This window comes from Nestor notabilis, unplaced genomic scaffold (assembly GCF_000696875.1).
Source record: "Nestor notabilis isolate BGI_N333 unplaced genomic scaffold, ASM69687v1 scaffold17837, whole genome shotgun sequence".
Lineage (NCBI taxonomy): Eukaryota > Metazoa > Chordata > Aves > Psittaciformes > Psittacidae > Nestor > Nestor notabilis.
The window spans coordinates 32,093-51,268 of NW_009935424.1; the positions used below are offsets into that span (position 1 = coordinate 32,093).

General features: G+C 42.0%; 1 protein-coding gene across 1 annotated transcript in view; it reads left to right on the plus strand.

The window, feature by feature from the left end:
• The window catches only part of MAP2K5 (mitogen-activated protein kinase kinase 5), a 122,334-nt gene that overhangs the window by 32,086 nt on the left and 71,072 nt on the right, over positions 1-19,176 (plus strand). The window contains exons 9-12 of the mRNA XM_010017853.1: positions 10,146-10,185; positions 14,201-14,269; positions 14,367-14,448; positions 16,968-17,029. Of these exons, the coding sequence (XP_010016155.1) occupies positions 10,146-10,185; positions 14,201-14,269; positions 14,367-14,448; positions 16,968-17,029 (253 nt within the window). The remainder of the gene's footprint in view (positions 1-10,145; positions 10,186-14,200; positions 14,270-14,366; positions 14,449-16,967; positions 17,030-19,176) is intronic.

Sequence of the window (19,176 nt, forward strand, 5' to 3'; positions counted from 1 at the left end):
TCTGTGCTGCATCTTTTAGCTCCATCACTGGCTGCAGAGGTCCGAGAGGCTGTTTTTACAAGGTTGCTCCTCTTCAGTGAAGGAAGGTTAACGTTTTGGTTTGTAAGGGGATGTATATGCTTTGCCAGCCAGTCTCTGGAGTAGCTACATTAAATTATTTAGACCCCAGATCCTTAGTTGTGTATATTTTGAACCTAAATACCACAAAGTAGAGCTATTTATTTCTGGCAAGTAATTACTATGTGAAGTCTCTCACACAGCATATCTATAGTGTTACTATTTCCTTCCTTTATATACAAACAAAAAGATTATTTTTCTCTTATTTCATATTTTGTGTTATTGATTTGCAGTTGTAGCTTCTGAGACATGAGATATTCAAGGAACTCTGTTTCGGGGCTGGAATAGCCTTCTGCATGCCTGGGGTTCTTTCAAAATGCGTATGGTGTGTAGATCTCTGGGTTCTGTTAGAGTCTCCAGCAGCAGCAAGCTATAACCCTTTGTATAGTGAAATAAACATAAAGTCCCGATGATGCCCTAATTAATTTGTGAAGTTTCTAAGTATCTGGGAGAGAGGGAAGAAAAGGGGGAATCAGTTACCATCTTAGCAAAATGCTGCTAAACCAGACGGCTTCACTTTCAGTTGAGTAATTGGGAGAGAAGTGGCGGCTGCTGTTGTGTCCCGCCCAGCAGAATTGTATAGCAGGGAAATACGGATAAATACAGAAGCTTAATTTGTTTGAGCAATTTACTGGAGCAGTTCTGCTGTTCAGTTGAGTTGTACATTCCAGCATATGCCCGTTTCGTTATTCTCTATCTCAACCAACCTTGGGGTGCCCCATTAGCACATTAAACATAGTGTATGGCAAGACAGCTGGGAAGTTGCTCTCTCCTGCAAGACAGGCTGCAAACGGCGCCCTGCCAGCGTGTTGCACATCCTTGAACATCAGCAGGGAAAAGCATTGTCAGTTCTGGAGTGGGGAAGCTGGAGGGGATTTAGCTGTGTTGGAGAGTAAGGGAGGTGATCCAGTACCTAACGGGGCTACAACAAACCTGGAGAGGGGCTTTGGGTAAGGGCCTGTAGGGACAGGCCAAGGGGAATGGCTTTAACCTGCCAGAGGGGAGATTGGGATGAGCTCTTGAGTAGAAGCTCTTCCCTGTGAGGGTGCTGAGGCGCTGGCACAGGGTGCCCAGAGAAGCTGTGGCTGCCCCATCCCTGGCAGTGTTCAAGGCCAGGTTGGACACAGGGGCTTGGAGCAACCTGCTCTAGTGGAAGGTGTCCCTGCCCGTGGCAAGTTCTCACTACATTTCATACACATTGCTTGTCCCAGCCTGGTGCTTGATGCAGCTCTGAAGAAAGATGATACGGGCAGGTTCAATGTTTTGTTTGGTGCTAAAACAAATCTGTGGCCATGTGAAGTCTGAAAATGGCATCTCCCCTCGTTCCTGTGTTGCAATCGAGACATTTTCCTTTATTTCCCTTCCCAGACGACATTAATTTTCTGTTTCTCTTGTTTTGTTTTATTTTTAGTCACACTGCAAAGCATTGGAACAATAATAGCTGGAGTAAGTCAGAAATACCCCACCAAATTTCTGCATATTATCATTGCAGATTAAACAAGACTGACCAGTGATTGCTGTTCACTTGTTTCTTTTGACCCTGGCTATCACTTGCCTGCCTCATAAAATCTGTTATGCACAAAAGTGCATAAAATGAAGATAAAGTACCTCCTTCAAGTCTGACAAAACCCATTCCTTTGCAGAATGGGAGCTGCAGTGAAAGTAAATAAATGAATGGACAGCAATCACAGCCTAGTTGATGAAACTGTTCAATTAAAGCACAGGCATTTACATGGTGTAATTTCCCTAAATTGCCAATGAGCCCCTTTAGACACAACCAGTGTTCAAATTGATTTCAGCATTGATTTTGGCTGAAGCTGATAAATTTCTGCTTGTTAGTTAAAGTAATTTTGCAGAAGACTTTGTAGTGCAGTATTGAAGTGTTCATTTAGCTGATGGTTAAAAGAGGAGTTATTTACAGAGGGTTCTACTGTTGTTCTGAGATGGGACAATTCCCCGGTCATCTTTTTACTTTTAATTTTTAAGCTTCAGTATACAATCAATACGTTATTGAAGCTGATTAAAATGTATCCAGCCAGCTGCCTATGGCTGCTTAATTAGAAACGGGATGATTCTTAAATTAAAGTTGTTCTGTTTGTGTTACATGCCCATAGCCTGGAAGATGAAGTAAATAGTAACCTTGAAAACTTGAGTTTCTCTTGTTGAGGTGGTGTGAGAGCACAGGGCAGCAGCTCTCATTGCAGTTTCCCCAGTGTGGACAAGATAATCTGTTTCTCGGTAACAAAAACCACTCCATGTAGTAGAGAGTTGGTGGAATTTGCCACCAAGCTTATAGGCACTGACTGTTCCCCAGCATAGAATACTTGTTTAAATAAGGCTTTTCCCTCTTAGAAGTGAATGTGAGATGATATGGGGCAGAAGAATGCGTATTTCTGTAGGAATCCTTTCTTACCATTATGCTGCCAGTGTTTCAGACTCCTTAATCTCTGTGTGATGTCTCTGTGAAGAGCAGTGGCTGTAACAACACCAGCAATGTTGACATTGATTTTTCCATTTCTTTTCACCCCAGATTCTCAAAATGCTAAAAATGAACCACTCGGATACCCAGTGACCATTGTAAGGCTCAGCCAGCCATACCCAGCTCTGACATACAGCCACCCTCCCTGTATGTCACCACAGCTGCTTTAATGGTGATGGCAAGAAGCAATACCAGAGGAGCAATGCCAGAATTGTTTCTAGCATGTTGCTCATCCTGATGTTATCTCGTTGCAGTCCAGTGATGGATGGAGCAGTGTAACTAACCTCATGGTGTTTACGCTCTCAGCCTGCTCCTGGGGAAGAGCAAGCTTTCTACTTGAAGCTGAACCATGATTAAAAGAAAACGCTCTTTCAGCTATTACAGTGAATACCTAGAAAACGTTTGCTTCTTGGCACAGTTCTGTTTTCCACTGTTGGTCCGTACTGAATTACTGAACAGCTCTATTTTTCCTTACTAGTTGTTACATTGTGGGTGCCATGAGCATGTCTGTCTTGAGCAAATGGCTTGATAATGCGGAAAATCCAGCTGTAGGTCTCGTTGTGGGGACATGTGGCATTGAAATTGTCATCAGGATAGGATGTGACATACTTTTTGGCTCATTCTGTTGCTTCAAGTTTCTTCTTAAAATTCAAATGGGTTTACTTAGTCCTGGCTGTGTCAGATAATGCCTGTTTGTGTCAGTCTAAACGGAAGTCTAAGAAGACTGCTCTGCTGTTTTCTGTCCTTCCAACTAGTTTAAAGCCAGCAGCTGAAACACATGACTGTGCCTGCATCTGGTCTGGGTTGGTCCTGCAGTGGTGAGTGACCTGGTATTGGTGATGGTTGAATGGGGCTTTGAGTAACCTGCTCAAGTTTAAGGTGTCTCTGCCCATGGCAGGGGCTTGGAACTAGATGAGCTTTAGGATTCCATCTAACCCAAACCATTCCATGATCCTACGGTGGCACTACAGCCTCCTCAAGCAGTATCGAGGTGAAGCCTTCTCCATCTTTAGTCCTTTCTGTGCAGCTCTCTCTAAGGAATGGGGACTGAACTGCAGTGTGATGGGTACAAGGAGAAAGACTTGTAATGCAGTTTTGAATGACCCTGAAAATTTGGCTACAGTGGAGAAGGAAGAGTCATGTAAGTGGTAACAGATGGAAGCAGTAGGTTACAGCAGGCAAGAGGTGAGAGGTTCATCGTGCTTTGGCTCGGATAGCAGGAGCCGCCTCTTTCCCATAGAGATGGGTTAAGTGAGACATTTTGCTCTTTGCCATTTTCCTTATGCAGCTTCTAGTGCCAGTGTTGCTCTTCTGAAAAGTTTTAAATTCGGATACAAGTATTTTTTTGTTTGTTTTCTCATTCAACAACAAATCATTTTGCAATCAGTACTCAAGCATCTGTAATGGGGTTTTAGATGGAGGGGAGGTTGGTGTAGATTGCTGTTTGAACTAGCACATACCTCATAAAAGCTCCTTTTTACAACTGCTGTGTACTTTGGATTTCCTGTTTTAACAGCCAGAGAGTCAGGCTAATGTGTTTGTCTATTGCAGAAGGCAACAACTGTCAAAGTGTTTATTTCCTAGAAACAATTTGAATCTGTTTCTTTAGATGGCCATCAGAGTATGTGACAATTCTATCATCAGACTGCCCGACTCTGACCAGGAGCACGACAGACAGTGGCAGTACTAGGAAAAAAGAGGGGAAAAAAGGGGGAAATGAACAGTAAACCAAATCTGTGGGTGATTTGCTCTGTATAGTTTGCAGCTGGTGACTGGCACGTTGCTCTGCAATGCGTGGCACTTAGAGGATTGAATTCATCTTGCACGACACTGGCGCAGTCATTTTGCTTTAGGTTATTTCTCATAGGGCAGGAAAATGCTCAGTTTGACTTCATTGATGCCCTTACATCTGAAGGTGCTGCTTGCTACAACCAGAGCTTTTTGTGTTAGCTTTTAACTCAGATAAGAAACCTGGGGCTTCTGGGTATATGTTCATTTCTGCTAGGAAATATTGAGACTTCATGTGTGTGTTACTCTGTGTTGAGTGAGGAGGGTTTCTGGAGGACAGTTCATCAGTGCAGCGCTATGGGTGAGCTGATACAGATACAGGGAAATGGGGCAATATGTGTAATTCTTGTCTAGTGAAATAATGTCTTGATGTTTTTAACAGTTGTTTAACAAATACATACCAAGCTGTGAAGCAGAAGAAAACATATCTGGGAGAAAGGACCTGAAATATTTACTTTAAGTTTTTCTTTCTGGCCTCAGGTTGCCACCTTGGGAAATTCAGAGTGGACATTAGGGGAAACCTGTCACAAGCTGAAGGAGGGTAGATATAAATGAGATACTGGGAAAAAATTCTTCCCTGTGAGGGTGCTGAGGCGCTGGCAGAGGGTGCCCAGAGGAGCTGTGGCTGCCCCATCCCTGGCAGTGTTCAAGGCCAGGTTGGACACAGGGGCTTGGAGCAACCTGCTCTAGTGGAAGGTGTCCCTGCCCGGGGCAGGGGGTTGGAGCTGGATGAGCTTTAAGGTCCCATCCAACACAAACCATTCTATGATGAAGTAAGGTGGTGCAGTGCTGGAACAGGGCACGAGAGAGGCAGGGGATCCCCATCCTTGGGGCTTTCAGCACAGCTAGACAAAACCATGGCTGAGCTCAAATCTCCCTTCAGGAGGGAGGTTGGATTAGATGGTGTGCAGAGGTCCCTTTCAACCACGCTCCCATCTGCTAGAGGTGCGGTTGGCAGAATGACACACGAACACTTGTGAGCCAGCAGAGCCACAGCACATCTGAGCTTGTGCTGTAAGTTCCTCTGGTACCCCTGTGAAAGGGGAGCGTTGTGTCCCTGCATCCTGCAGTCACACCACTAGCACAACAGTGCTGTCAGTACATCATTTTGTCATATTTGCTGATGTTGGTTATATTTCTATAACAGGAAGGGACTGAGTCATTGGCATAGCAGACAGGTCATGGCTTTCCCTTGGCAAGGAATATCTTATTGATTAGAAATTGTTTCCGTGGCTATTGGGGGGGAGGAAATAGAAAAATATATCCTGGTGGCCAGCGTGAACAGATGGGAAGACAGATCTTGTGTGTGGTAGGCTGCTGCAGGCTCCTTCAGTGCCTTTTTGCACCAGCATTAGCAGCATAATATAATAACTTCAATGAATTTTTGCTTCTAGATAGAGACTGTGTTTACTTTGAATGTTTAAATAGTAAACTCAGTTTTTAGTAAAAAGTTATTATATACATTAGGAAAAGCAGTTTGAGAAAGCTCAGGGATCTTTGCATGCTCAGTCCATGCTGCTGATGTGACCATCCTGAAGTCACTCGTATGTGAGCAAATGCTTTACAATTAAAAATCAGAAAACAAACTGAAAATTGCTGTTTCTCTTGAGTGCTTCTCATGTGAAACTTGAAGTTAGTTCTTTGCTTACCCTGGAAGGAATTACACCGCAGTCACAGCAAGTAGTGCAGCTCCCCACTGTGCTCTTAGGTAAAATTCCTCACAGGGAGAATATAAAATTGCTAAGTCTTAGCAAGTTGCAAAGAGGGAGAATGTTTTTGTTTGACATCTAAGCTATTTATTAAGCAACTTGTGCATGTTCTGTTTGCTTGAGTTGGTTTGTTTTACTTCTGAACGGATCAGAAACTCACCATAATCAGTGTATGAAATTTTTAGCATTAAATATTGGGATGGGTTGTGGTTTGTTCTGTAAAGAGGTTTGAGGCAAAGCATCTTACATTTCTGCTCTGGTTTTCTTTGCAGTGGAGCTCAGGGAGAACAAAGCAGGCAATATAAAATTCACTTACCTTTTTCTGCCTTTTCTTTTTAAAACAGAAACCAGCCACTCTGACACTTTCATTGTTTAATTTGCTTTCCTGTAGAAACACATCTTATATGTAGTGGGGGGGAGAGATGCCGAGGAGTTGGCAGGTCCCCCAAAGCCCTATTCTAGTTTTCCATGATATTGATTTCTGGAACACAAGGGATGCACACACCGTACTCCGCAGTCCATCACAAGTTTTTCCAGCTTAGCTGGAGGGCTTTGTTCAAGCAGAGCACATGCTTGCTCCCACCCTGCCTTTCTTATTCCCTGAAATAACCCAGCTCTTGCCATGGAGCTGGGCAAGCTGCCTTTGCAGCGCTCCCTCAGGGGCCCTCTCCATTTTCAGAGCAGAAGAGACAAAGTTCTGCTAAAGGACTTGGCTTGTGTGGGTCCCTTCAGGGCTTTAAATATCTGGGGATATGGTTAATAGTCAAGGTTAATAAAATATTTGACACAACTGTGCCAGTCTTGCTTAGAAGCTGTTCATTGTAATGGACAGAGGGGGCTCAGAATAATGAACTCTAGTGGGAATGGGCAGGATTTGCATTTCTTTTCCCCAGTGGGAAGGTTTCAGAGTACGTGGTGGTTGAAGTCTGCCCGTCCTCTCGTACAGCGTGTGGCAGCTTTAAACCAACCTCTCCACATCACATGCTCTGTGTGTTCACCAGAACTTCCCAAAGGAGATGTGGCCACTTCCTCCATCCCACATTAGCACAGTGTGCCAGGGCAGGGGGGGAGGAAGGCCTCCATAACTCACCTTCTCCCTGTCTCCCAGCTTTCTTGCTCCATTTTTCCCCTCTTGGAACTCGTGCAGTGCTTTCTCCCACACTGCCTCTCTTTCTGGAATATATTTTATTCCTGAGGAGGTTTGAAACTTGCTGCTTTCTTTCCTCCATCCTCTCTGCAGATTTCTTCCTCCTTTTGTGCAACCTATAAACATTTTGTTGGGTGAGTTACTACTCTGAGTTATTAAACCTTGGTTTTAATTAAACAGCGATCGCTTAACAAGAGAGGGAAGGGGAAATGCACCTCAGAACCTGCTTCCTGCAGTTGGCAGTGTAGCAATGTTTAAATGATCATGTTTTTATGTTTTAATAGTTGACTCTGGCATCGAGTCTTCAAAAGTACTTTTTGAACTTCTGGTTGCAGAAGCTGTCTCTGATGTGGTACAATTTCTTCACAATAAACTATTTATAGCCACCCATCTAAGAATCTGATAGAGCTTTTGCAACGGGTCAAAAGCAAACTCCAGCGAAAGAGGGGAAGGATGAACTTGTTTTCCCAGAGCTGGTTTCTGCAGGGAGCAAAATGTCAAAATAATGTTTTCTTTCAATATTTTGCATTTCCATGCATTTAATTCCTGCCCTCTACATTTGTCTTCAAGCAGTTCAGCAGCTACACCCACTTGTCTTTATGGTTAGGCATTCCTAGCAAGAGGAGTTGGAACTATTTATTAGGTGACACCACTTGCTTACCATCCTGGAAGACTTTTAAGCCTCTGTTCAGTGAAATGTGCAGTGAGTGTTACTGAGGAACCTTTTGCATTTTGCTGCTTTGCTTCATCCAGTGATCTGGTTCTACAGTGTTGAGTTTGCTTACTTGCTTCTGGAGGTGTCACTGGAATATGGGAGAGGTGACACTTGAGATGAGACTTCACATTACTTTATGAATATTAGTTTAATATCCACATAGACACCCACAGACTTACTCATGGTTGCAATATGCACAAGTACGTTCTTCAAGCTGCAAACATTATTCTGTGGGATTATTTCAGTGCATCCTTCTGAAGCCACACAGAGGTACTAAGTCTTCAGGCTTTCACTGTACTGATTGTAACCAAAATGATCAATTCCAACTTAGAGTTGTATTTAATATCTAACAAAACCGTTTTCACTACACAATCATTGGAACAGGTAATTACTGTAGCAACTACAGACTAATGTGAAGTGTTAGCTGTTAATTAAAGCACTACAGAAGTGTACAGTTGTCTTTTGGTGTAACCAAAGCTCCTATTCAAACTTCATTAATCACTTTACAGTTATTGTGTTGAGGGAGGTCAGGACAACCAAGATGCTGGATCAGCCTGGAGTAAACAAATTCCTTTCCTCCCAGGTCGCATGGCATTTGCAGAGCCACTGGCCACGCTGCACCCATGGGCATGGCATCTCCTTTGTGATCCAATGCTCAGCCGTAATTAAATGTTAAATGGGTCCTGTCAGTGCTCTGTAAACCAAACCAGGTATCTGCCCTCTGATGGAAATTGAACCCAAACTTCCACGGATGAATTAGCGTGCATCATAATTAAATAATCAAGTCTTCCCTTTTAATTCACTTGGAAACAGGAGATCTCTCTTATGGAAAAAAGATCAGCTTTCTTGACAGGCTAATTAAGTTGCCAAACTGTCCGGCACAGTACCTCGGCAGCTAACAGACGCTGAGCATGCTATCTCAACCTGTTCACTTGCTTATCATTGCTGCTCATCTTAAGTCCATAATGTTTTGCCACTGTTGATTCATCCCTAGTTAGGGCAGAGTTCATTTACTCCATGGGATTCATGGATTATGCATTTAGCCACTGGTCTGTCAGAGCTCCGTCTTTGCTTCTTGCCTGTTGTTATGATATTAAATAACACTGATTTTTGGTGTTTACTCCTACAAGCTATTGCCACTTGGCCACATAAATGTTTATCCATCTGTTATTAAATTAAAGGGAAGTTTTCAGAAACTTCCAAACCATTAACAGAAACTATATGAACAGTCAGGGTTATAAATATGATTAAACAACAGTCTCGCCCTGTGCTATGTATGATTTTGCATGCAAAAAACCAACTTTCTTCAGTAAGAATTGCTAGAGGTATATAGTGGTAAAATATTATAATTCTTTAAAGTTAGTGCCACATACATGACATTACTCTGCACAGTGTCATAAATCAGTATGAGACAATAAAACTAGTGAAGAGGAAAACCTTTAATGGTTTTGGTTTTATGCAAAATTACATCAGATTTTTAGTAGACTTTTTCCACTTTTTATTTTCTTAGGAATTCATGGTTAGGAATGCACAAGTCAGTGTTAAATAGCCAATATCTTTAGAAATTAAGACAAATGACTTGAAATACTGTGGGAAATGATTTTGGGTCCATGTGGGCATTAACAATAATGCTTTCTAACCTTGTACGTGCGCACATGTGCTAATCTTAAATACAAATGCAGAAAGATCATTTCACTAATGTTTTCTGTGGGTCCTTAGGTTGTGATAAAGAATCAGCCATTTACCTGTTTTCCTGCACTTTAATTGATAGAGCTGTGGATCTCACTGTCTTACCACTGAACAGACCCATAGGGCTGCAAACTGGTGTGATAAACCTTGTTTTCTGTGAATAAAGGATATTCATTAATTTGATTTCATTGAAAGAAAATGTGAAAATGGATAAATTCATACCCAGAAGTTTGCTATTCCTGCTATATGGAAGTCTTCAATGTGCAGATTTTATGTAAGACATGCAGATGTAAAAACCTCCTAAATGGTTTCAGAGTAAATATAGTCTTGTGATCAATTGTTTTCATCAGTCTTTCTTTAGAAATGCTCTTGGAGATGGGCTTAATGTAAAACATATTAGCTCCAAGTCATTTTTCTGTGAAATTAGTGGATACAAGTTGCACACATGTATAGAGGTAATTTTATGTGGTCTCAACTTACTTAATTTTTTCCCTCATGCAGGGCATATCATGTCCCTAGTGGAAAAATACTAGCAGTAAAGGTAAGATATTACAGTAATTTTCTTCTTCTCTTTCTTTCTCTTCATTCTTTCTTGACCTTGGTTTCCTTCCCCTCCCTCTGATTGTTAGATCTCAGTTGGGTTTATCACATTAAAGTCCACATTGTTTATGCAGGAAAACTCCACATTAGGCAGAAGTTCTTCCCTGTGAGGGTGCTGAGGCGCTGGCACAGGGTGCCCAGAGAAGCTGTGGCTGCCCCATCCCTGGCAGTGTTCAAGGCCAGGTTGGACACAGGGGCTTGGAGCAACCTGCTCTAGTGGAAGGTGTCCCTGCCCGTGGCAGGGGGTTGGAGCTGGATGAGCTTTAAAGGTCCTTTCCAACACAAACCAGTCTATGATTCCTAAGCCTGTAATGAGTAGTAAGACAGGAATTCTCAGAGTTGTAATAGGCACAAAAGTACGGAAAACTTAATTATAAAAAATAATTTTATTACAACTTCTAGTATGGAACTAAAAAAGCTCTTCCCCTAAATGTTGGGGTTGTGTATGGGTACTGCTTTGCCCTGGTGCTTGCTCCTCATGTAACCTTCAAGCTCTACAGAGAGCATCCTCTGTGCTGGCTCTGCTTGATGCCTTCATTGCTGCTCTCCAGCCGTGGCCCTGTGCTGCTGGGGGGCTGTGGGCACCCCCAGAAGCTGCCTGGAGAGGAGGTGGAGCACAAGGAAATTCACACAGGCAGGAGGGGAAATGAGTTCACCCTTTGCAAGGTTAATTGAAATCACCTCCCTGTGGCAAAAAGCCTGTTCCCCAGCAATTTCACCTCCTTGTTTCCCTTGGAGTTCATGGGTTTGGTTAGTCCTGGTGGGTAATTAGGATCCTGAAGACGTGGGAACTGGGTTCTCTTGTAGATACTACTCATGGTGGTCCTGTCAGTCTCAATCATATTTTTTAGCATGATTTCAGAAGAGATACTGCATCAACCTGTGTGTGTTATCATAGTGTAAAACAACCTGCTCACAAGCTGGAGGTCAGGAAACCTGCGATCATGCTGGCTTGCTCTATTAAGAAAATGACTTAACACATCCATGGCCCAGCATACCCAGCAATAAAAAGGGGATGGGAGGATGGTAATGCCAGTGTCTTGACCTGATCATCACACGGATCAAGTGTTTTGGCAGAGGATTACCACGCTAATAGGAGCAGCACTGGATGGATCTGTGAAAGCAGTGTTCTGCATTTGGGGGGGGGGGGGTTGATGATAAAACACAGATTTGATAGGACAAGATAACATTTGGAAAACCTGTTGATTAAAATGCTCATGAACCTCATGAATATACGGAACAGGAAAACAAACCAATGCTACATATGCTATAGACCAAACCTATGTCATTTTATGTAAACTTCACACTAGATAATGTACAGTGGATTGAATAGATTATTCAAAGGTAACTTTTTTCCAATTAGAGGGAAAAATCTGAATGAAAAATGTGAGTGTACACTGGCTGGTTGCCATTCTTCAACTGCTTTTAGTTTCTCCTGCTCTTAAGCTAGCATTTAAATGGACCATTTGATTAATCATTTGTATACTGCCTATAATACTCCCAAATTTCCTTTGAGTTGTACATACTGTAAAAGACAATTATGTCACCACAGATTAAATAAGTGAATTAAGACAGAATAGCAGCTTAATTTGACCTGTGATTTTGCTCTCGTTCCCTTTAGTGGAACGTATGCCACTCCAGCAAATAGATGAAGTCATCCATGACAGCTTGTGATGAATTGCCGTATTTATACTGTATATTTTAATAGCCTCACACTAATTTAAATTGAGCACAGAGTAAATTATAATTCAGTCACTTGACTGCTTGTATTTAACTTGACAACTCATCCTTATTTGTCCTGGAGGTGTAGTGGAGAGCAGAGGAAATATGTTCAGGTATTCCTCTCTTAAAAATTAACCCTTTTCACTTGGAACATTAGGTATGTGGAGTTCACACAGGTTCTAAGCGTGCCAGGTGGTTTATGGAGTGCTGTATTTTAGGCAGGAACTTAAGGAAGATGGGCAGGAATGTTTGGAGCCCCTTGCTGAAGCCCAGAGGACCACCACACCGTTTAAATAAAAATAACAGAATCCCAGACTGGCTTGTGTTGGAAGGGACCTTAAAGCTCATCCAGCTCCAACCCCCTTCCCCGGGCAGGGACACCTTCCACTAGAGCAGGTTGCTCCAAGCCCCTGTGTCCAACCTGGCCTTGAACACTGCCAGGGATGGGGCAGCCACAGCTTCTCTGGGCACCCTGTGCCAGCGCCTCAGCACCCTCACAGGGAAGAACTTCTGCCTCAGAGCTCATCTCAATCTCCCCTCTGGCAGGTTAAAGCCATTGCCTTTGTCCTGTTCCTACAGGCCCTTGGCTAGAAGCTCTACATGCTTGGGTACTGTTGCAGCCCCTTTCCATACACGCCCTACCCTGTAGTATCCTCAGTACTTGTTAGTAGGGAGGCTCTGTGTTTCCAGGTTAGCCCACGATAAGAATGCAGGGTCCGTACGTGATTATAGTTAATGCAGATCAGCCAGAGACCTTTCTTCATGCCAGGTCATGGTTGATTGGATGTCAGTGATGTATTTGATGCTGATCATGCTAACTAGTCCTTGCTCAGGTTGGTGAAGCCTGCTCAGGGAACGGGCAGGGAAGTTTCTCACTGCGAGTAGTATTCAGTGAGAGAAAATGCTGATTTTATATTGTTGACAAGATTAAATTCTGTTAATATTCAGTGGGTAAAACTGATGGTATCCCAGCAAATTATTGTAAGTTTTTTCATGCTGGAAAAATGTAAGTGAATATTGTTGGCAAATTATTATTGATCTAGACAAGTGTGTTAAGCGTTTCTTGGCAGCCCTGTATTACACTTACAATTTAGTTTAGTGACAGCTTTTATAAATAACCCTAAAGCAAACTCTTGATAGAAACAGGTTATTGGTTTTTCTTTTAGACAGATTTTGATACTGTGAAATCTGTGTGTTTGGAAATGGTCTCTGTATTTTGTTGCATCAGCAGTATATGCAGCCTATTATATCTGTTCTGCTAATTCTGCAAATTGACTACATTTTGTTTCCCTTTAGCTTAAAGTATTAAACTGTGAAATATTACGGTGGCTAAATGCATTTAGAGTTCATTTTGGTTTGTATACTAGTACTTAATAATTGAGTGTGGGAGTCTTCAAATAATCATGGCAAGGAATTGCATGTTAAAGTTGACTTTCAGTGCTGGTTCTGCCAGAACCAGAATCCTTATTAAGAGGGTTTGTCTTGAAAATCCTGCAGACTTATAACTCCAGGCAGTGCAGCTCACCTTCACTGCAGCACTTGGTGCTTCAGTCCTGGGTAGCAGCCTGGCTCAGGATGATGGAAAATGAGGGCATGGATGAAGGAAGCAGTGGATAAGCACGAGAGTGAGCTGCTGAGTGCTCAAAATCAGGGGGTGTGTAGTTGTTTTGAGGAATGCTTTGGTGATGCTTTCCTAAGCATTTGTATCATCTGCATTTTTTCTGTATATTTAACAGTTTTCCAGGTTTCATACAATGTTAGAAATTGATATAAAAAGGGGATAAATATTAAACTGAAACTGTAAAAGTGGTGGTAAGAGACACTCCTTTAGGGCACCACTGAGACATTCAGAGGTGTTTCCAATACTATACGTATTTAGCCCTTAGAATTAACTTCAGCACCCTGGGACCCGTAGATCTACCATGCCTGCTCTTCACATTACATCTGGGGCTTGTGTTCAAGCTCTAACTCATCTCATAGTCAAATGGTTAAACCACAAACCTGATGATATTTCATGGATAAAATTGGCTGCATAATTTAGTCTGCTTTTAACTAAATAAGTCTGTCCTTTCATTTCCATTTCCTTCCTTTGCTCATGGCTCTATTAAAATATTCTTTCCATCTATTCCTCTCCTTTAACCTCATAAAGATAATACACAGATCTTCAGGTTTTGATTTTAAATCATTCACTCTTATGTCAACTGTGATCATATGTCCATTTTGTTGTGTTTTAGGTCATACCCTTAGATATAACACTGGAACTCCAGAAGCAGATAATGTCGGAGTTAGAAATTCTTTACAAGGTATATATGTTTTCTCATTTTCATTATTCTTCCTTATAATCTTCTTAACAGCACATTTTAAACCAGACTTCTCTCTTTTTTCCCTTTCTTTTCCCAGTGTGACTCATCATATATCATAGGATTTTATGGTGCTTTTTTTGTAGAAAACAGAATTTCCCTGTGCACAGAGTTCATGGATGGTGAGTTGTATATTCAGTGTGCTTTTGATTGCTAAGTCTGTAAATGGGAAAACCATACCAAGATGTGCTTCTCCAGGAAGAGAAAAATGCAGTGTTATGACTGTAGTAATAATTTTGCAAGTAGTTTTTAAGCAGAACAGGTTAGTATTGGGCTTGTGTTACATTCTCCATGGGCTGCTGTGTTTTCCTGAGTGTAACTTCCCTACTTTTATTGAAAATGTAAATAGAACAGAAATAAACCCTGGCTTAATTTGTGGGTTGATATTTGAGTCTTCCATACAATCTGTCCTCACTGACAAAACAGCTGTTCCTCACTTTCCCTGTTTTGATAGCCAAACCAGATTTTCTTTTAAAGAAATCTATTAACCCAATGTCCTGTGTTTTCAATGGAAATCGTCTCTTAATTGCAAGACAAGGAATGATTTTCTAACACAGCTGTTTAGCAGCGTGGCACCAAGTTCCTTTTGGAGTGTACTCCTGTTTCTCCCAATGCGAGTTTTCAGACCAACAGTATCCCCTTCCCCACCATCTGATGCTATGGTCATTGTAGAGACGTATTAGTGCTTTGCTTAGAAATCTTTGTGCTGTATGGAATTCTTGGGGAAAAGGCAGGGAAAGCATCGTGATTACAGCAATTTATAATCATTGCTGCCCTCTGTGTATCAGTTCTGAGAGTGTGTCTCATGGCAGATGCAGTCCCCTTGTGTCTCGTGCACAAGAACCCTCTTCACAGTGTTCAACTCTTAACATCACGTTGTTGTTACGAGCAATAATCTGTTACTCGCTCCAGGATTTTGTTGTGTGCCAGCATTTTATGCCCTATCCAGGTTTTTCACAAAGGTTCAGTTAAGCTGGATATAAAGAAGTAAGGATCTCACAAACAATCTTCTGCCGTGGGAAGGTTTTCTGGCAGGAAAAATTTCCAAAGCCAAATGTGTACCATTAAGTATCCTTGAGTAGCTTCTTTCTTTCTGATGGGGACCACAGATAAAAAACTCTTTAGGGTTTTGTGGTGCATTTTGTTTTCTCCCTGTTAAAATGGTCTGTTACTGTTGTTATTTCTCCCTTTTTATATTTACTACCTCTGTCCCAGGGATCACTGTGCCCCGTTCCAAGCAGAAATATTCTATCAGATTTTCCATATTTGATGAAAAATGCTACATTTATTCAGCAAAGTCTGGAAGTTCAGTTCCTTGCTGTTCTCCTGCTGTGTGTCTTAGCCATTTCTCTGCTCTGTCCTTGCAGTTGCACTCAGATTTGCAAGCCTGTGTTAAGCAGGAGTAGTCCCATGCAGTAAGGAAGCATCTGCTCATGCCAAAAACACGCATCTGCCTGGAGTGTGTGTGCCCCTCCTAATTCAGAGATTTTTTAAATGATGGACATAAATGCTTGCAGTTCTGAATTCTTGTTTGAAAATACTGAAGCCTTTAGGGTATGCATCCCTCATGGTGTTGCACAACGATGGTGTTTACTGACCATGCACAAATTACTTGGAATTATACTGGAGATGACCTCTGGTCTGCCTCATGTTGTGCTCTCCTTCTGGCAGAAAGCAACAGCAATCATTTAAAGGAAGAACAAAATGCAAATAAAGGGGCCTTGCCATTTTTTCCCCCAGACCTTTAGTTTTGATGCATAAGAATACAGGTAAAGAGAAGGAAAAATACTTTCTCATCCTGCAGATGAGCAGCTTTAACCTTGACAAATTTTTAGCCCTTTGGGATGTCTTAGGCTGGTTTATAATTTTTCCTGAATCCCAGGAGACTGTTTGCCCTGTTGCATCCCCAACCTTTAATTTTGATGCCTAAGAATACAGGTAAAGAGTTTTCCTGATAGCTGAGCATCGACCTCACTCTTTTCCTGGTGGTGTCATCAGTAAATTTTAGATGCTGCACTGAGAGCAGAGTTAGATCAGTGCTGAGCATTGAGAATCTCAAGCCTTGACTAAGACAACCCACTCTTGCAAGCTAACAGTAATACACTCTGCCTGTAATTTGCTTGCTCTCTGTTTTATTTATTTACCATTCTGCTTGAGTATTTTTAATTCTCAATGTTAAATTTACTTTCTTGCCCAAGAATTTCACCTCAGGGACATTTGGAACACTGGTTTAGTCATGAATCTCCTTTGCAGAACATAAGGGAAAAGCCTCTGGACTCTGAAGTCCACTTTTGCTTTTGGGATGACTTTTTTATTCCTGAGGAGTTACTCCAAGCCTGTTGGGTTTGAGTTCTCCAACTTTGGTATTCTGTCTTCTGATTGAGAGGTTTTCTAACAGTTTGAGTATTAGTGCTGCAAGCAACCATAAGTAATGTGGATGAAAAGAGCCCCAAGTACTTCTGTTCCATATGTTTATTCAGAGTTTGGTAGATTTTTAAGGTCAGTTATTTCTGACACAGTTATTGTTACATCATTGATGGTGTTATTATTAATAACCAAGGCCTAGAAACCCCTTGTGGCTTCAAATCTGGGGCAGTATTTCATTTTGTATTACCTAAGCACATTTTGTTTGTCCCTGCAGGGGGTTCTTTGGATGTTTATAGAAAAATTCCAGAACATGTACTTGGACGAATAGCAGTAGCTGTAAGTACTTCTTTCTTTTTGTCTTTTGGGTTTTGATTGTGCCTGTAACGCAATGATTTGAGTGCACACGTGCCCCCTTGGGACACAAAGTCATCTCCAGAATCCATGTCCTCATTGTGAAAGGGAAGGTCCTTTCTAACCCTCCTGTGAGCACAAGGACACCAGGGTTAAGGAAGCCTTCCTTTAGAATTACCAACATATGAGTCGCCAGAGGCTCAAGAAATGTAATAAATTGAACAGGATAAGGGAAAAAAGTCATGAATTTGCTGGAGAACTGTGTGGTCTGTTTCTTCACATCAACCCATATAGGCTGGAGCAATTGTCTTAATTGCCTTTATTGAGCCTGCAGTCCTTCTGTGCTATATGGCTCCTTTAAAAAGTGATTCAGAAGCCCTGTCCTAGCCCTTAAGGTGATTCCCTCATCTGCTGCTTCTCATGTGTAAATTCCATTCTAACTGTCCTTGTTCTGTACAAAGTTAACTCAATTAGGTTTGCTTCCCAGCTTGAGAAATTAAGCCCTGTTACCAAAATGCAATGGCAGAACACATTCTCTCTCTTCCCCTGTGGCAGATGTTCTCCTGAAGGCAGATAAGGATGAGGCTGCAGTGTTTATTTGGCACAAGCCAGGCCTGACCCAAGGCTGCCTGGGGACAGGCTGCTCTCACTGCAGTGCTGGGACCCTTCACACCTGAGCAGTCATGGTTGAAATGATTTTAGGGGTGATGAGCAGAGAGGTGGTGTGTGACCTAGTAAAAACCATCAGTCCCCAATATCCACTCAGTTTGGTAGTAAGGTGGTGACAGTGGGATCCTTGGAGGTCCTGGTAGCCCATGAATGTGTCTCAGCAGCATCCAGTGACGGTGTTGTTAGAAATTCACTGGCTGTGATTTAAAACTCCAATTACAGAACAACAAAAAAGGGAAAAAACCCAAAACATTCCATCTTTTGCCACAGCTGAACACAGGGTAAATGACCAATATCTTAGTGGATCTCACAAGGGAGGGAGATACTGCCAAACAATTGCTAAATATAAGGAATACTTTGATAACTTAAGCAGTTTAAAGCATAACAAAGTTATTCTATCATGTGCCATTTAATTAAGTGCTGGGTTTTCACATTCATTATACATCAAGCTGACAATTTAAATCCTTTAATCCAACACAGGCAGCTATTTAGTCTCTGTTCATTGTAATTCACAGCTCTCCTTTCCTCTTAATTTGTGTGGCCTGCCCAGGGTGATGAACATCCTTCTCTGATGCTGTTTCCTCTAAGTAGCTTCAAATCTGCTCATTATATAGCCTAGCAGTTTCTTATAGAATTTGAATGCTTTTCACCTTTAGTTCAGAGTAAAAACGTTTCATCTCTTCTTCCCTATGGAGCAATGAACAGTCAGTTGCTCACGGTGTCCTCATATTCCTGAGTAGTGTGTGTGGAGTGTAATAATACTGGGATGGGCCTTAAAGAATTTCTTCAGCTGCTTATTTCTTCTCCTTTTCCTTATCTGACTTTGTTATGTACTTAACATATTCACGCTAACTTACCTTACCATTTCCTTTACTTACTTTTGTCTCTCCTCTCCCCCATCCTCCCCAGCCCCTTGGCTTGATTCTGCTGATATTCTCTTCCAATTTTTCACTTACCCATAATGTTGCCTCTTCAGCACCATTTTTTATGTCTTGAGATAGATATGTGTATCTATATCTATATCTACATCTATATCTCTATATATATACACACACATATATATATATTTGTTCACCTGCAGGATCATCTCTCTACGAGTGTGTTAGTTAGTGAGCATGACTCCCTGACATGGACAGTGAGCTCACACTCAACAACTTCTAGGTATTTTATTTGCTGCTTTAGCGACCTGTACTGTGCCCACTGCAGTACAGGGGGTCAGTAAAGAGGTGAACAAAGGAGCAGAAGCCTTCAGAGAAGGAACTTGGCCCTTTCTCCTGCTTCTCTGTAACAGAAGGTGTGCGCTGAGGCTGAACCAGCCTGGCAGCTTCCCCTGCTCTGGTGCTGCTTTTTTGCTCAGTTGGCACAGTAGACTTGTTGGAAGGAGGCAGTGAAAGCCTTTGTTCTCTCTAGAATTTATCAGTGGCAGCAGGGATGGCTCCCTTTAGTTTTTACCACCCCTCTTT